General features: G+C 52.9%; 1 protein-coding gene across 9 annotated transcripts; it reads right to left on the minus strand.

Moving 5' to 3' along the window:
- Positions 1–1,086: 1,086 nt before the first annotated feature.
- On the minus strand, positions 1,087–11,319 carry LOC133354890 (AN1-type zinc finger protein 1-like). 9 transcript variants are annotated; one of them, XM_061572041.1, is made up of 8 exons: positions 11,172–11,319; positions 7,966–8,008; positions 7,793–7,832; positions 6,691–6,818; positions 5,779–5,870; positions 4,678–4,799; positions 3,851–4,030; positions 1,087–3,108 (listed from the first exon to the last, which is right to left on the minus strand). In XM_061572041.1, exons 1-8 carry the CDS (start codon positions 11,224–11,226, stop codon positions 2,926–2,928), a joined length of 843 nt encoding a protein of 280 aa, XP_061428025.1. In that variant the 5' UTR covers positions 11,227–11,319; the 3' UTR covers positions 1,087–2,925. The 9 variants fall into 9 exon arrangements, with proteins under 9 accessions (XP_061428025.1, XP_061428032.1, XP_061428028.1 ...); XM_061572048.1 differs by having other exon boundaries at positions 6,702–6,818; positions 11,172–11,244; XM_061572044.1 differs by having other exon boundaries at positions 7,953–8,008; positions 11,172–11,208.
- Between the last annotated feature and the right edge of the window lie 1,702 nt (positions 11,320–13,021).

Consider the following 13,021-nt stretch of genomic DNA (forward strand, 5'->3'; position numbering starts at 1 on the left):
TCGCAACACAAGCGGTCGTCATCAGGCAAAGGAGTCAAGCCTCTAAAGACAAACTGTTTGTCAAGGTTTGTGGATGGGCGTAGCCCAAGTGCAACAACAACAGCAGAAGCACGGGCGGTGCACGAGTGCCAATAAACATTCGTTTTGACTATTTGGCTATAAAAAAAAATCATTGAGCTATCATTTGTGGCCAGGTCGCTTCTGAAAAAAAAAATGCTACATAGCTTAGTGAGCTTTATCTGGTAAAATAAAAAGTTTAGTTTAGATGAACAAATAAAAGCCTCGTTGTTTTACATTTCAGATGTTGAGTCAGGCGTTCTCTAAAACAGGTTTAATTGGATCCGTTGGGAGTTTGTGGCGCATCGCGGTCCGGCACCTTCTGCGTCCCAACAGAGCCGCGAGGAACAATGCAGGAGCAGCGGCTTAAGTGGCGACATGTGCAGCCTGCTGAAGATCCTTGACGGTAGTATCACCTCGTGCATACGAGAGCCAAGCTGGACGTCGGCCTCACCGCGCCGTGGGACTTGATTTGTTCGTACGTTTCCCTGCCGCTCAATGCGGGCTGGAGAGGTATATTCATGATCGCCGCCCATTTTATTTTTCTGAAATATTTTATTTCCTGACAATACATATTTATGAAATGAGAAACTCAATAATGAAAGTAATACATAGCCATCTTCCTCCTAAAATTAGATCATTTGATAAATTGTTTCGTGGCAATTACATGGTGGGGATAGGCTCCCAACCAATGATAGAAAAAGGAATGTCCCAGACTGGAATGAAAAACGAAATGCCCATATTATTCAACTAGTTCATAAAGCCTGTTTTTGCCAGGCAAAAGTTTTCAATAAATATAATAAGTAACCTATGATTTGTAAAATTTTTTTATCTACGATCAAACACTAACTACTTTAAAAATGTATTTTCCTGCAATTTTTTTACTTGTTTTTATTAGAAAGAACAAAAAATTACTTCATACTCTGTTGAGGGGAAGCTCCTATCTTTGACCATTTTTCAGGTTTGACCATCATAAAATGTATGTTTTCATTCAAATCCAAAATATATCAAAACAATTAAAGATAGAACAATGGTTCTCGCTTTAATTTTATTAGCGGTTTAATGCTCCATCAAACGAAAAAACCCGCAATCTAATATTTTCAACAGTTTCTGAATAACACCATACCAGCCATGTGTGCAAATCGAGATTTGGGAGCCTTAAAATGAAAACTCTCGGTCTCACAGATTTTTATTGTGTCCAAAAAGCTACCTATGTACGAAATTGTCAGCTTTCTACCTTGCTGGGAAGTACCCTGGGAGTTTTTGAGACGCAGACTAAGGTCTTTATAGATCAAGATGGGACCTTTTTGACAGTATCAAAATGATGACAATAGGCTTTACCCTTTCTGGCAACAATACAGCAGTGTTATGATGTTCAAACATATTCAAGCATTCCGTTTTCCCATTACAGTAAAGAGTCAATGGCCATTCCTTTTTCTGTAATGTATTTGTCCATCCCTTTTATGATCTCATAATTTTGATAGGTCACGGAATTATTGAATATTCGCTTAACTGCCAGCACAGACATACGCATTGTAGACCATGCATCTGCTTGCATTAAGACTTGGGGCAGGCTTATGTTGAGTAAACTACAGTCGAAGAACTTTAATTAATCTGTATTCGTACAAGCTTAAACGTGCGAAATACAATTCAGAAGGTAAGGGGAACTCATTGTGGCGATCATCGTTAAATGATACAATTTGACAATAACCGCGAATAACGATACCGCGGCGAGCCGGGAGGGGGCAGTGCCGCCCGCCCGCCCGCCCGCCCGCCCTGGGCGCCGCGGCCTCTCTCCCTCTCTCTCCCGCAGCAGGTGGCGCGAAGGAGCAGCAGGCGGAGCGCGATGTCGCCGCGGAGAGTCGCTCGCACAGCCGGGCGCAGTGCGCAACCACCGTGCTCGATCCGCTCCTGGATGAAGGTCTCCTCCCCCCGCCCCCAAGCTTGTTGCCATTCTTCATGGTCCTGCGACACCACGAGCCATCCCGTTCCTGCATACGAACGGATCCCATCGCTCCGCCTTTGCTGCGGTCCTCCTCTTTGGGGGAGTCCTTTCTTTCGGCATCCATCGACCATCATCTTTCCTATCCAAACCCCCCCAATCCACAAATATTATTGCAAACCAATCGGGTTTGGCCCTGACATCACGGCTGCTGGGCGGTGGTCATGAGAGATTTGCCGAGGCTCTTCTAGGGAGGTTGCCAAATGCGCTTGGTGTGGCAAACAGCACTTTGTGTTTGGTGTGATATATCTGCATATATGCGAATTGTACCCGGTGACTTGTGTGTGACTGTTCACGGAGTTCTGCGAGGCTTAGGGGCGAGTGCGGATGTGGCGAGTTAGTCCCACCAAACTCCCGTCACAGTTGTCGTAAAAACGTCTTGCATCGAACAGAAACTGCGTTATCAGCTCCCTTCATTGGCACTGCCTCATAAGACAAAAACAAATCAAGGCAATAGTACTAGCAATGGCTGTTCTTCACATTTGAGACAAGACGGCAAACAAAATACACTTCTGGACATTACGAGTGGGGTCAAGTGGTCGTAAAGTCAAATAACGACCATCGTCAAAAAGGCTTCTCACTCAAACAAGTGCTGGGTGATGCTTCTCTCCATTAGTGGGCCTAAGTTTGGATTGGAAATTCCACTTTTCTATGGCAGGGTCTTATCATTCCACAGAACACTGGTGGCACTGACGGTTGAGAGCGAGTGGTGGGCAGGCTGTTAATGTACAAGGCCGCGTACCCAGAGTGCAATGGACGTGTGTGGCACGCACGCACGCGGATGACGGGTCACACGTGCAACATCGCAGACTGCCGCCCCCCATAGGCGAGGGCTTGAAGGTCACTGGCCGAGCCGACCGCTGCCGTTATGTCGCCGACGGTGGCGAAGCGTCCGGTGCGACATCGCAGCCAGGGTCCAGGTACTTGAGCAGAACGCCGCCGCCATCCCCGAGCCCCTCTCCCTCGCTCCCCGGGGCCGACAGCAGCGAGTCCACGAGGGCGTCCATGGGCCAGGCGCGCAGCGTCGCCACGTCGCACAGATGCAGCTTCTGCAGCGAGAGCGGCGCCAGTGGCGTCACGGTGACGTGACGTTCCAGTCCCGGCCACGGCTCAACATCGGCGGCTGTGATGTCCCCCGCCCCCCTTCACAAACCCACACTGACCAGTGTGGTGAAGTATTAGGCTAAACAACCACCATGACTGACATGGTGTGAGAAGCACTTAATTTAGAAATCAATCTGGCACAAGCACCATGGCGACGTCGCTCACGCTTAGTAGTGGATGGAGGTACTGCTGCTGATGCTGCGGTGGTGGTGATGGTGGTGGTGTGCGAGCGATGCCTGTTATTTACACAACAACGCAACACTGAGTCCCATGGCCGTTATTCAGGAAGGTTCGGCATTGGGATGTTTGACCAAAGTATATTTTTTAAAATAAGTATTTTACATGTCGCAGTACACAAAGAAAATCCGCCACACGTGAATCGACACTCAAATGTCCTCACAAACAGATTCATGAACACGTTTGCTGTGCTGCCATCTCCTGGCCAGAGCCCTGCAGCCTTGCAGATTTGTGAGTTTTTCAGCGCTTGACGATTGATTCCCGCGTGATCCTAAGATGCGCCTACAATCTCAACCGTGCGCCGCCATGTCTGCTCACAACACGGCAAAATGTAGCGTGCGGTCACACACGTGATTGAGTGTAGTGCCTGTGTGTAAACCGTGTGCGTGTGAGTGATGCGTGTGTACCGCCTGTAGAGCGTGTAAGTGCGAGATGCGTGTGCGCGACCACCTTGGCACTGGCGACGTGGTTGTTGTTGGGAAGGCGCGTGGCGCTGGCGACCCAGTCGACGACGCGTCCCACCGACCACGCACGAGACACGAACACGGCACGCTCCTCCTGCTGCTGCTGCTGCCCCTCAGAGACCCCCGCAGTGCGCGGCAACCGCACACGCAGGTACAGCCGCTCCTCCTGCAATCGCACAGCCGCACGCACAGGCGTGAGCGCAGCGTGGTGGCTAAGTGTGGCTTCAATACGTGCGGCACGGTGGAGTGTGACCAGGCGTGGAGTGGTTAAATTGGCACGGGATGGGTAAGCGTGCTGCGGTGGAGATAAATTACGACGAGATGTGGGGGGTTTGAGTGCAGAATGGTTAAGCTTGGGATGTTGTGTTGAGGTATAGTGCGGCGTGGTGTGGTGTGGTGCGGTGTGGCGTGGTGTGGCGAGGCACTGTACGCCGTTGGGGTCCAGTGTGGCCCGGTGATGCGCACTGTCGTTGAGTGTGCACTGTGTGGTAGAGACGGTGCTTTGTGTGTTGTCTAGTCACGCAGTATCGCGTCCAGCCATGGTGTCGTGCCGTGCAACAATGCGTGTCTCGTTGTGTCTTGTAGTTTCGTGCAATGTTGCCACATTGTGTTGTTGTGTCGCTTTGTTGCGATGTGTTGCGTTGTGCTGTGTCGTGTCACGGTGGCATGACCACGTTGCGTCGTTGCGATGCGTCGCGTTGAGATGGGATGCGTAGGGAGTCCTGCTGTGGCCGCCTTTTGTCGTGTTGGGCCAGGCCACGTTGTGACATCGTGTTGTGTCGTGTTGTGACGCGTGGCATTGCGTGGTCGTGCCTGAGGGATCCCCTGCTCCCCCACTGCCTGCTGCTTGGTCTTCATGAGCTGCACGCGTGCCGTCACGGCCGCACTCCGGGCCCCGCGCCTCCCCACGGCGGCTGCAGCCCCACACCTCCCCTCTACACAGGGGAGGGAGAGACGCGTGGTGACCACCGCTCACGGCAGCAGAGAGAACACGTGACGTGTGGGAGTGCAGCTCATCTCCTACCTAGCATGGCCTCGAGAGGAAATGGGGTCATGTCATACGTGAGGAGGCTCGTGAAGGACGCTACTGGGTAGTTGGTAGGCAGTTGCTCTCCAATAACAACGTATGGCAGAGAAGCGACGCTCATAACAATGAGTGGAACTTCAGGCAAATAAAACGTTGGCACAGTAGGCAGTAGGAGGCACAGGTGGTCAACCCATCGCACCTGGGTCTGTCAAGTGACCTCCAGCCAACAGTAGGCCTTCGACACTTCACATGGCTTCAAAGTCCACCAAGCCTGGCACAAGCGCCCTGGTGACGTCACAACCACTCCACCCCTACAACTCCTAATCGGTGATGGGCAGTTGTGGAGAGAGTGGAGAGTTTCCCATACCTGGGCAGTGTGCTCATGACCGGCTCCAGTTTATCAGCAGAGGTCTCACTCCGTGTTAGTCGTGCGGCATTATCTTTTCATCGGTTGCGTAACGCTGTGTGGAAGCTACCTGGTCTGTCGCTCCGCACGAAGCTTCAGGTCTTCTCGGCCACAGTCAAACCCTCCCTTCTCTACGCTTGCGAAACGTGGACCCCCCTAATGGAACATCTTCGCCGGTTGGAAACATTTAGGCTGGCCTGCCTACGATCCATCCTGGGTTTAACCAGGCTGGATTATGTGAGGAGCTCACAAATCCTTTAAAGATCTGGACAAAGTCCCATCGGTGAGCTCCTCCGGCAGGCAAGGCTGTGTTGGCTGGGTCATGTAGTCCGCATGCCCAGCCACTGCATGTGTGAGGGTGCGTGCGTGAGGGTGGGTGCGTGAGGGTGCGTGTGTGAGGGTGCGTGCGTGTGTGAGCGTGCGTGTGTGAGGGTGCGTGTGTGAGGGTGCGTGTGTGAGGGTGCGTGTGTGCGTGTGGTACCAGTGATGCCCCGCACCAGCTCCTGCGTGCGCTGCATGCGCGGCGCCGCCTCCTGGAGGTTCACGCACGCGTGGTCCACCTGGTGCCGGTGCCTGTGCCCGCGCACGGAGACACGAGCATCCGCCGTGCGTACCCTTGTTGAGAGCGAGCGCCTATTCAGGTCAGCACGGCGCACAACCGCGCTCGTCTCCGTGGTGTCAATGTTTTATGTCCGCACTATGCTAGGTACGCTTTTAAGGCCAGGCTGACCTAGGGAGACTGGTTAAGATCATTTTGACTGTTGGCCAGGAATCGAACTCAGGTTTAAAGTACGGTGCGCTTACCACTTTGCAAGTGCTCTTTTTGCATGTGCATGAATACAAACATACAAAGAAAAGGATCCGCCGTATAGCCTTAAGAGACTGTTGGGGCAAGTGCTGTAAGTGAACACCTACGAAGGCGGGAACGGCACACGAAGAGGTGGGTGGTCAGCACCACGCCCGGCGTTTTGCTGGCCACCCATACACGTCCAAGCACGGCGTATATGCACATGTACACACAAAGCTCTCGATTCTTTGCGTTGTCAAATCGCTCCTCGTGTTTTCCTAAGCCTAGGAAAGGTCGCTTCTTTTGCTCTGCTGCTCTTACTTCAAGAAAGGTCTTCCGATAGTGTACACGTTTTACGCTCTCTCCTGCCGACTGACGCGAGAGGGAAGACAACGGGGAGAGGGGCGGAGCTGCCCGGGAGTGCTGCTGGGACACACGGGAAGCCACGGGGAGCGGCCGGGAAGCCACGGGGAGCGGCCGGGAAGCATGTAGAGACAGGGAGCGGCGGGGGAACTGGGCGAAGTGCAGAGAGAAATGAGGAGGAGTGAATCGACGCAGTGGGGTGGGGGAGGGTGGCACGAGAAGACGGGTATCGACGGCACGCACCTGAGGCACACCTGCAGGCTGCAGTGCGGACACAGCACGGGCAGCAGCTCCCGCGCCGGGCAGGCCGGCACGTGGCACGCGTAGCTCGTGGGGCCCCCCCCGGCGGGCGCCGCTCTCCCGGGAGTTGCCTGTGGGCGACGCGCCGACTCGGCGTTACTCTGAAACTCTTTTTACTTGAGGGGTGACCAAGTGGCTTGGGGGCTCATAATGGCCGTGTGTTTTTTAACACTATCGCCACAGTGGCGAGATGTTAACTACCTCTCTTGGAATAAAGGTCGTGCATTCTCGATCCCAACCCTGACGCCTGTATATTTGGAGTTTGCGTGTCTCTCTCCCTGTGGTCAGGTGGATTTTTCTCCGGGTCCTTTGGTTTTTCCTTCCACATTTAGAAACAACGTGCATTCAGAGTATTTGGCTGCTTTAAAAGCCACTTTGTTGACCTATTATTTGTGGACAGGTCGCTTCTGAAAAAGAATTAAATAGCTCAGTTGGCCTTACCTGGTAAAATAAAAAGTTTAGTTTTAGTTTGAACTATGTGACATCACTTTCACTTCCGCGTTGAGCCAGTAGAGGTCGCGAGTGGTTTCGTGTTGGCTTGGTTCTGAGCCCAGGTGCCCAGCCCTCTTTGTGTCACATACCCCTTCTCCATTGGGACAGCCGAGCCGAGTTAGCGAGATGCCCTTGGGGTACACCGGTGGTATTTCCACAAGTTATTTTGCCGTACTGAGCCGGAACTAAACCGCGCCATGGTGGCCTCACGAGACATCTCAATCTGCCTCAGAGGCCGGCAGGGGATAGGAGCGGGGAGAATGACGTGTACATTGTGTGGCGTCACGGCTCTGGGTTCCACGGTGAACAACCTGGACCTCCTGACCCGCGACAGCCCAGCTTGGCACGGCATCGGCATGGCTCCGATGTGCGAGTGGAAATGCGCTTGCGGTGTCAGATTTTCCCAGCAGGAATTTTGTGTAAATGTGAGCCAATTGGGTGGTGGGTGTAGAGTGCTTGTGAATGCGTTGCAGAGTGTTGTGTGTATTGGCGAGCGTTCTGTGTAGTAGGTAAGGCTCCTCGGCGTTGAGCAACTCTGCTGCCGAGGCCTCACCTCTGTGCATGCGTGGTCGTCCTTGCCTCTATGCTCCAAACTGTGGAAACACGGGGGGGGGGGGGGGGGGGGTCACAAGTGTGGCAAAGGTGAGCAGCAAGGTTCCGCAGCTAGCACCATGCAAAAAACTATATATTATATATAATATATATATTCTCACCAATGAGACTCACCAGAACACCTTGGCACAGCCATTGCAGACGAACGGGAGGAAGTCTGCAACATAAATTCTCGGAAGAGTGAATTTTACTTTCAATGCAATTGCTTTCTTAAAGACCAGATAAGAGCCCGTTGAGTCCTAGAATCAAATTCTCGGGAGACGTGGCAAAGAAATGCGTTGTAACAACAGGCTCTGAAGTGCAACAGATAAAAACAGAATTAAACATATATAATAAAAAACAGTAAAAGGATCTAGATTGCTGCAAACTAAAGTTCACAATTAAGCATCATAACAGGATACTTCATAGCAGCACACTGGTTCACATGAATGTAGATATCAAGATGTAATAAAGAATAGTTTGTAAAGCACTGACATGTTAAACTAAGTGATTAAACATTATTTCTTATTTTACCAGGTAAGGCCTACTAAGCTATTTAGCTCTTTTTCAGAAGCATCGTGTTTACGTCGTGAAACCAACAGCACATCAACACACAGCCTGTGGCTGGTGGTTCAATGCAGAGGCGATACAGCAGGTGCATGCGTGACGGGGGGGGGGGGAATTCTCGAATGTGTTATTGCGGAGCCTTGGTACAAGTTTATAGATTAAAATGCTTTTTCTTCTTCAGTCCAGTGAATGGGTGAGGCTCCAGTGGGGATAAATTCATCAACACTTGAAAAACTAAAAATCGTGCAATACATGCTTGACCTGAAAATATAAAGCAGGAGAAAAGTGATCAAGTATGATCTTAGAGAAGACTGATCGATGAAAGAGACATGGCCTGCTTATTGAGTTCTTTGGATTCTCCACAACAGCGCCGATTCATTATAATTTGTTTTTAGATATCTTTGAGATAACTCAGAAAATTACAGCAATTGTATGATTGGCATAACAGTGAAACCAATAAGGTATTGTAAAAAAGACAAAACATTTCTGAAAACAAAATCTATCTATGCAAATGACAGTCAGACGCGGTTCTAGACATATTCATCCGGTAATTATGGAAAGTAATGTTGTCAACGTTTTCTTCAGTACCTGTGACGGGAATGTAACGGATTCAGGGGACCGTGGCTGCCAGGATCACCACCGAGGTGTGTCGGAGGCTCAACCCCATCCCTGTCGACCCAGACGCGTCACCCCGCATTCCAGTCCAGGGAAACTCAGTTTGCAGGTCCATACGGCGTACAGCCGGTTCAATATGGGCAAAAATATGTCTATTTGTTTGTGTTTCTCCCTCGTGATGGGACTTTGCAGGATGAACGTTGAGATTTATAAGGGCACGGGGTGATCAATAGGGTCTGAGTTGTTCTGGAATAAGGTAGGCAGCAGTGACAAGGGGTTGACAGGTGTGGGACCCGGACACATGGAGGGGCAACCTCCCTGAAGCACCCCAGATGCCGCACGCGACATCCTGCTACTTATATTCCTATAAGGGGCCGTCCATAAATGACATCACGCGATTTTGGACGATTTTTGACCCCCCCGTCACACGGCATCACAAAAAGTCAGACCCCCCTCAAATATGACGTCACAAAGCTCTGCCCCCCCCCCCCCCCCAAATAAAACATGTTTCACATCGCTTTAAACTATTGTCATAGTGCGTATTTAATGTGGCGCTGCACTCTGATGTTGCAGGGGAAAACATTTATTAAAAAGTCTATTTAAGTAGAACGTATTTTTGGTTCTTTCGGTAAAGTCACGTAGAAGGGAAATAATACAATTTAAGTATAACGTGTTGTCTATATTTATTTAAAGTTATTTATTTAAAGTTGCGCATTTTGATGTGACGTCACATTTCTCACCCCCCCCCCTCCCCCGTCACAAATGTCTGACCCCCCCCCTCCCCCCTAGGTGCGTGACGTCATTTATGGACGGCCCCTAACGTTATTTTCACCTGGGCACGTGTTTCAGGTGCGTCTTCCTCTCCGGCGCGAATGGGCAAACTAAATGAAAGCTATTGTTAATCTACCAGGTCCACTGAGCCATAGATGATAGCTCAACGAAGTGGCTCATAAGTGTGGACATTGATCGCAGCCAAATCCTCTAAACGCGTGATGTTGATTCTAAATGTGGAGGGAAAAACTAGAGGACCCGCAGAGAAACCCACGCGACCACGGAGAGAGACACGCCAACTCCAAACACGCGACAGCAGCAGCAGCGGCAGCAGCGTCAGGGTCGAGCTGGAACCCACGTGGGGCTCCCCCTGCTGCCCCTGCCGCGTGCCACGAGCCCCTGCCGCGTGCCACGTGCCCCTGCCGCGTGCCACGTGCCCCTGCCGCGTGCCACGTGCCCCTGCCGCGTGCCCCTGCCGCGTGCCACGTGCCCCTGCCGCGTGCCACGTGCCCCTGCCGCGTGCCCCTGCCGCGTGGTGCCGCGTGGCAGGCGGGGAGGGAGTTGACGTCTCCTGTCGCCACCAACCTGCCCTGCCCCACGCCAGCATCTGGTGTTAAAGCAAATCGGCTGCAATTTATCTACTGAACTGATGCAATTTGGAAATGACTCGTTGGTTCTTTCGGTAAAGTCACGTAAAAATAGATCACGACGTTTCGATTGCAACACCAGCAACCGTCATCAGGTGAGAACTGTATGTAAATTCAAGCTCGGCGAGAGACATACACAGAGAGAGACAAACACACAGAGACACACGCAGAGAGATACAGAGAGAGCGAAACACAGAGACAAACCGAGAGACATACACAGAGAGACATACACACAGAGAGACACACATAGAGATGAGACAGAGACATACACAGAGAGACACACACAGAGACACAGAACAACAAATCAAGATTGAATTTGGAAATTATATATATTTTTCGTGAATTGCTTATCTTTCCCCTATATTTGCACTCCTTTCGCTTTTTCAAATTACTTGTTGTAACTTGCTGACCCACCCCTACTGGACGTCTGTAGAAAGAGCTTCATAGCTCAGCGGATTCCTCCTCCCGGATGAATGTACACGACACATTCCGAACGGGTGTCGCTGGCCGAGGCTTGGGCGAGGCAGCACGGCCGCCATCTTACATGGGGACGCGGCGATGACGTCACCGTACCACACGTGGTACCCTTTACCAACATGGCCGCCGGGTGACACATTATTGGACATTATGAAACAACGAAGCCGTTTCCGCACCGTTAGCACAAATGTTTGTTCAGTAACGGAGTTCATCGCAACAACGCGGGCAAAGGAGCCCGCCTCACCCGAGCATGCCGAGCCCTACCGAGCTGCCCGCACTGTTCAACCGCGCAGTGACGTCCCACGTCTAATTCGGCCATCTTGCGAGTGACGTCACGCGGCGGGCGGGGTTCGATCACGTGACCGCGAGTCACGGTACGTGTCAGGGCGATGACGTCACGGAACCTTGCGAGACGTCACAGGGAGTGGTTCACCGGTGACGTCATCGTACGTTGTGTCCCCCCCCCCCCCCTGCTTCTAATACCGTTGCGCGCATGGGCGTGCGCCGCCGCGTCGACGTTCGCGATTGGCTCCGCGGTGCGCCGCGTCACCCAATCGCGCGCCGCTGTAGGGCCCCGCCAGCCAATGGGAGCGGCTCTTGCTCGAGGCGGCTCCCGATGCGCTGTGGGCATTTGGAGCTCGGCGCCATTTCGCGTCTCTCCGGCGACTCTCGGCGGCCTCCGCGCGTCGTCGTTTTGTCGTCTCCCCTTCGTCTCGCCTCCGTCTCATCTTCGTCTCTCCTCCTCTTCGCGAGCGTCGTTGACGACAAACGCGGCCATCATGTTGAAGTTCTTCGGCGGCGGCGGCGGCGGCAAGAGCAAGACGTCGGTGACGCCGCAGGAGGCGCTGCAGAAGCTGCGCGAGACCGGAGGAGATGCTCGCCAAGAAGCAGGAGTTCCTCGAGAAGAAGATCGACACCGAGATCGCCACGGCGCGAAAGAACGGCACCAAGAACAAGCGCGGTGAGGACGCGGGGGAGACGCGGGGACAGGGGGGAGAGATGGTGGGGGTGACACACGCGGGGATAAGGTGACACCGGAAGACGGGGTGACACACGGGGACATTGTGGGTGAGACACGGGGACATTGTGGGTGAGACACGGGGACATTGTGGGTGAGACACGGGACATTGTGGGTGAGACACGGGGACATTGTGGGTGAGACACGGGGACATTGTGGGTGAGACCACGGGGACATTGTGGGTGAGACCGGGGACAATTGTGGGTGAGACACGGGGACATTGTGGGTGAGACACGGGACATTGTGGGTGAGACACGGGTACATTGTGGGTGAGACACGGGGACATTGTGGGTGAGACACGGGGACATTGTGGGTGAGACACGGGACATTGTGGGTGAGACACGGGGACGTTGTGGTGAGACCGGGGACGTTGTGGGTGACACGGGGACGTTGTGGGAGACACGGGGACGTGTGGGTGAGACACGGGGACATTGTGGTGAGACACGGGGACATTGTGGGTGAGACACGGGGACATTGTGGGTGAGACACGGGGACATTGTGGGTGAGACACGGGGACATTGTGGGTGAGACACGGGACATTGTGGGTGAGACACGGGGACATTGTGGGTGAGACACGGGGACATTGTGGAGACACGGGACATTGTGGGTGAGACACGGGACATTGTGGGTGAGACCGGGACATTGTGGTGAGACACGGGGACATTGTGGGTGGACACGGGGACATTGTGGGTGAGACACGGGACATTGTGGTGAGACACGGGACATTGTGGGTGAGACACGGGACATTGTGGTAGACCTGGGACATTGTGGTGAGACACGGGACATTGTGGGTGAGACACGGGGACGTTGTGGGTGAGACACGGGGACGTTGTGGGTGGAGACACGGGGACGTTGTGGGTGAGACACGGGGACGTTGTGGTTGAGACACGGGGACGTTGTGGGTGAGACACGGGGACGTTGTGGGTGAGGACACGGGGACGTTGTGGGTGAGACACGGGGACATTGTGGGTGAGACACGGGGACATTGTGGGTGAGACACGGGGACATTGTGGGTGAGACACGGGGACATTGTGGGTGAGACACGGGGACATTGTGGGTGAGACACGGGACATTGTGGGTGAGACACGGGAACATT

The sequence above is a fragment of the Lethenteron reissneri genome, chromosome 49 (genome assembly GCF_015708825.2).
Source record: "Lethenteron reissneri isolate LAM-NWPU_2019-01 chromosome 49, ASM1570882v1, whole genome shotgun sequence".
NCBI lineage: Eukaryota > Metazoa > Chordata > Hyperoartia > Petromyzontiformes > Petromyzontidae > Lethenteron > Lethenteron reissneri.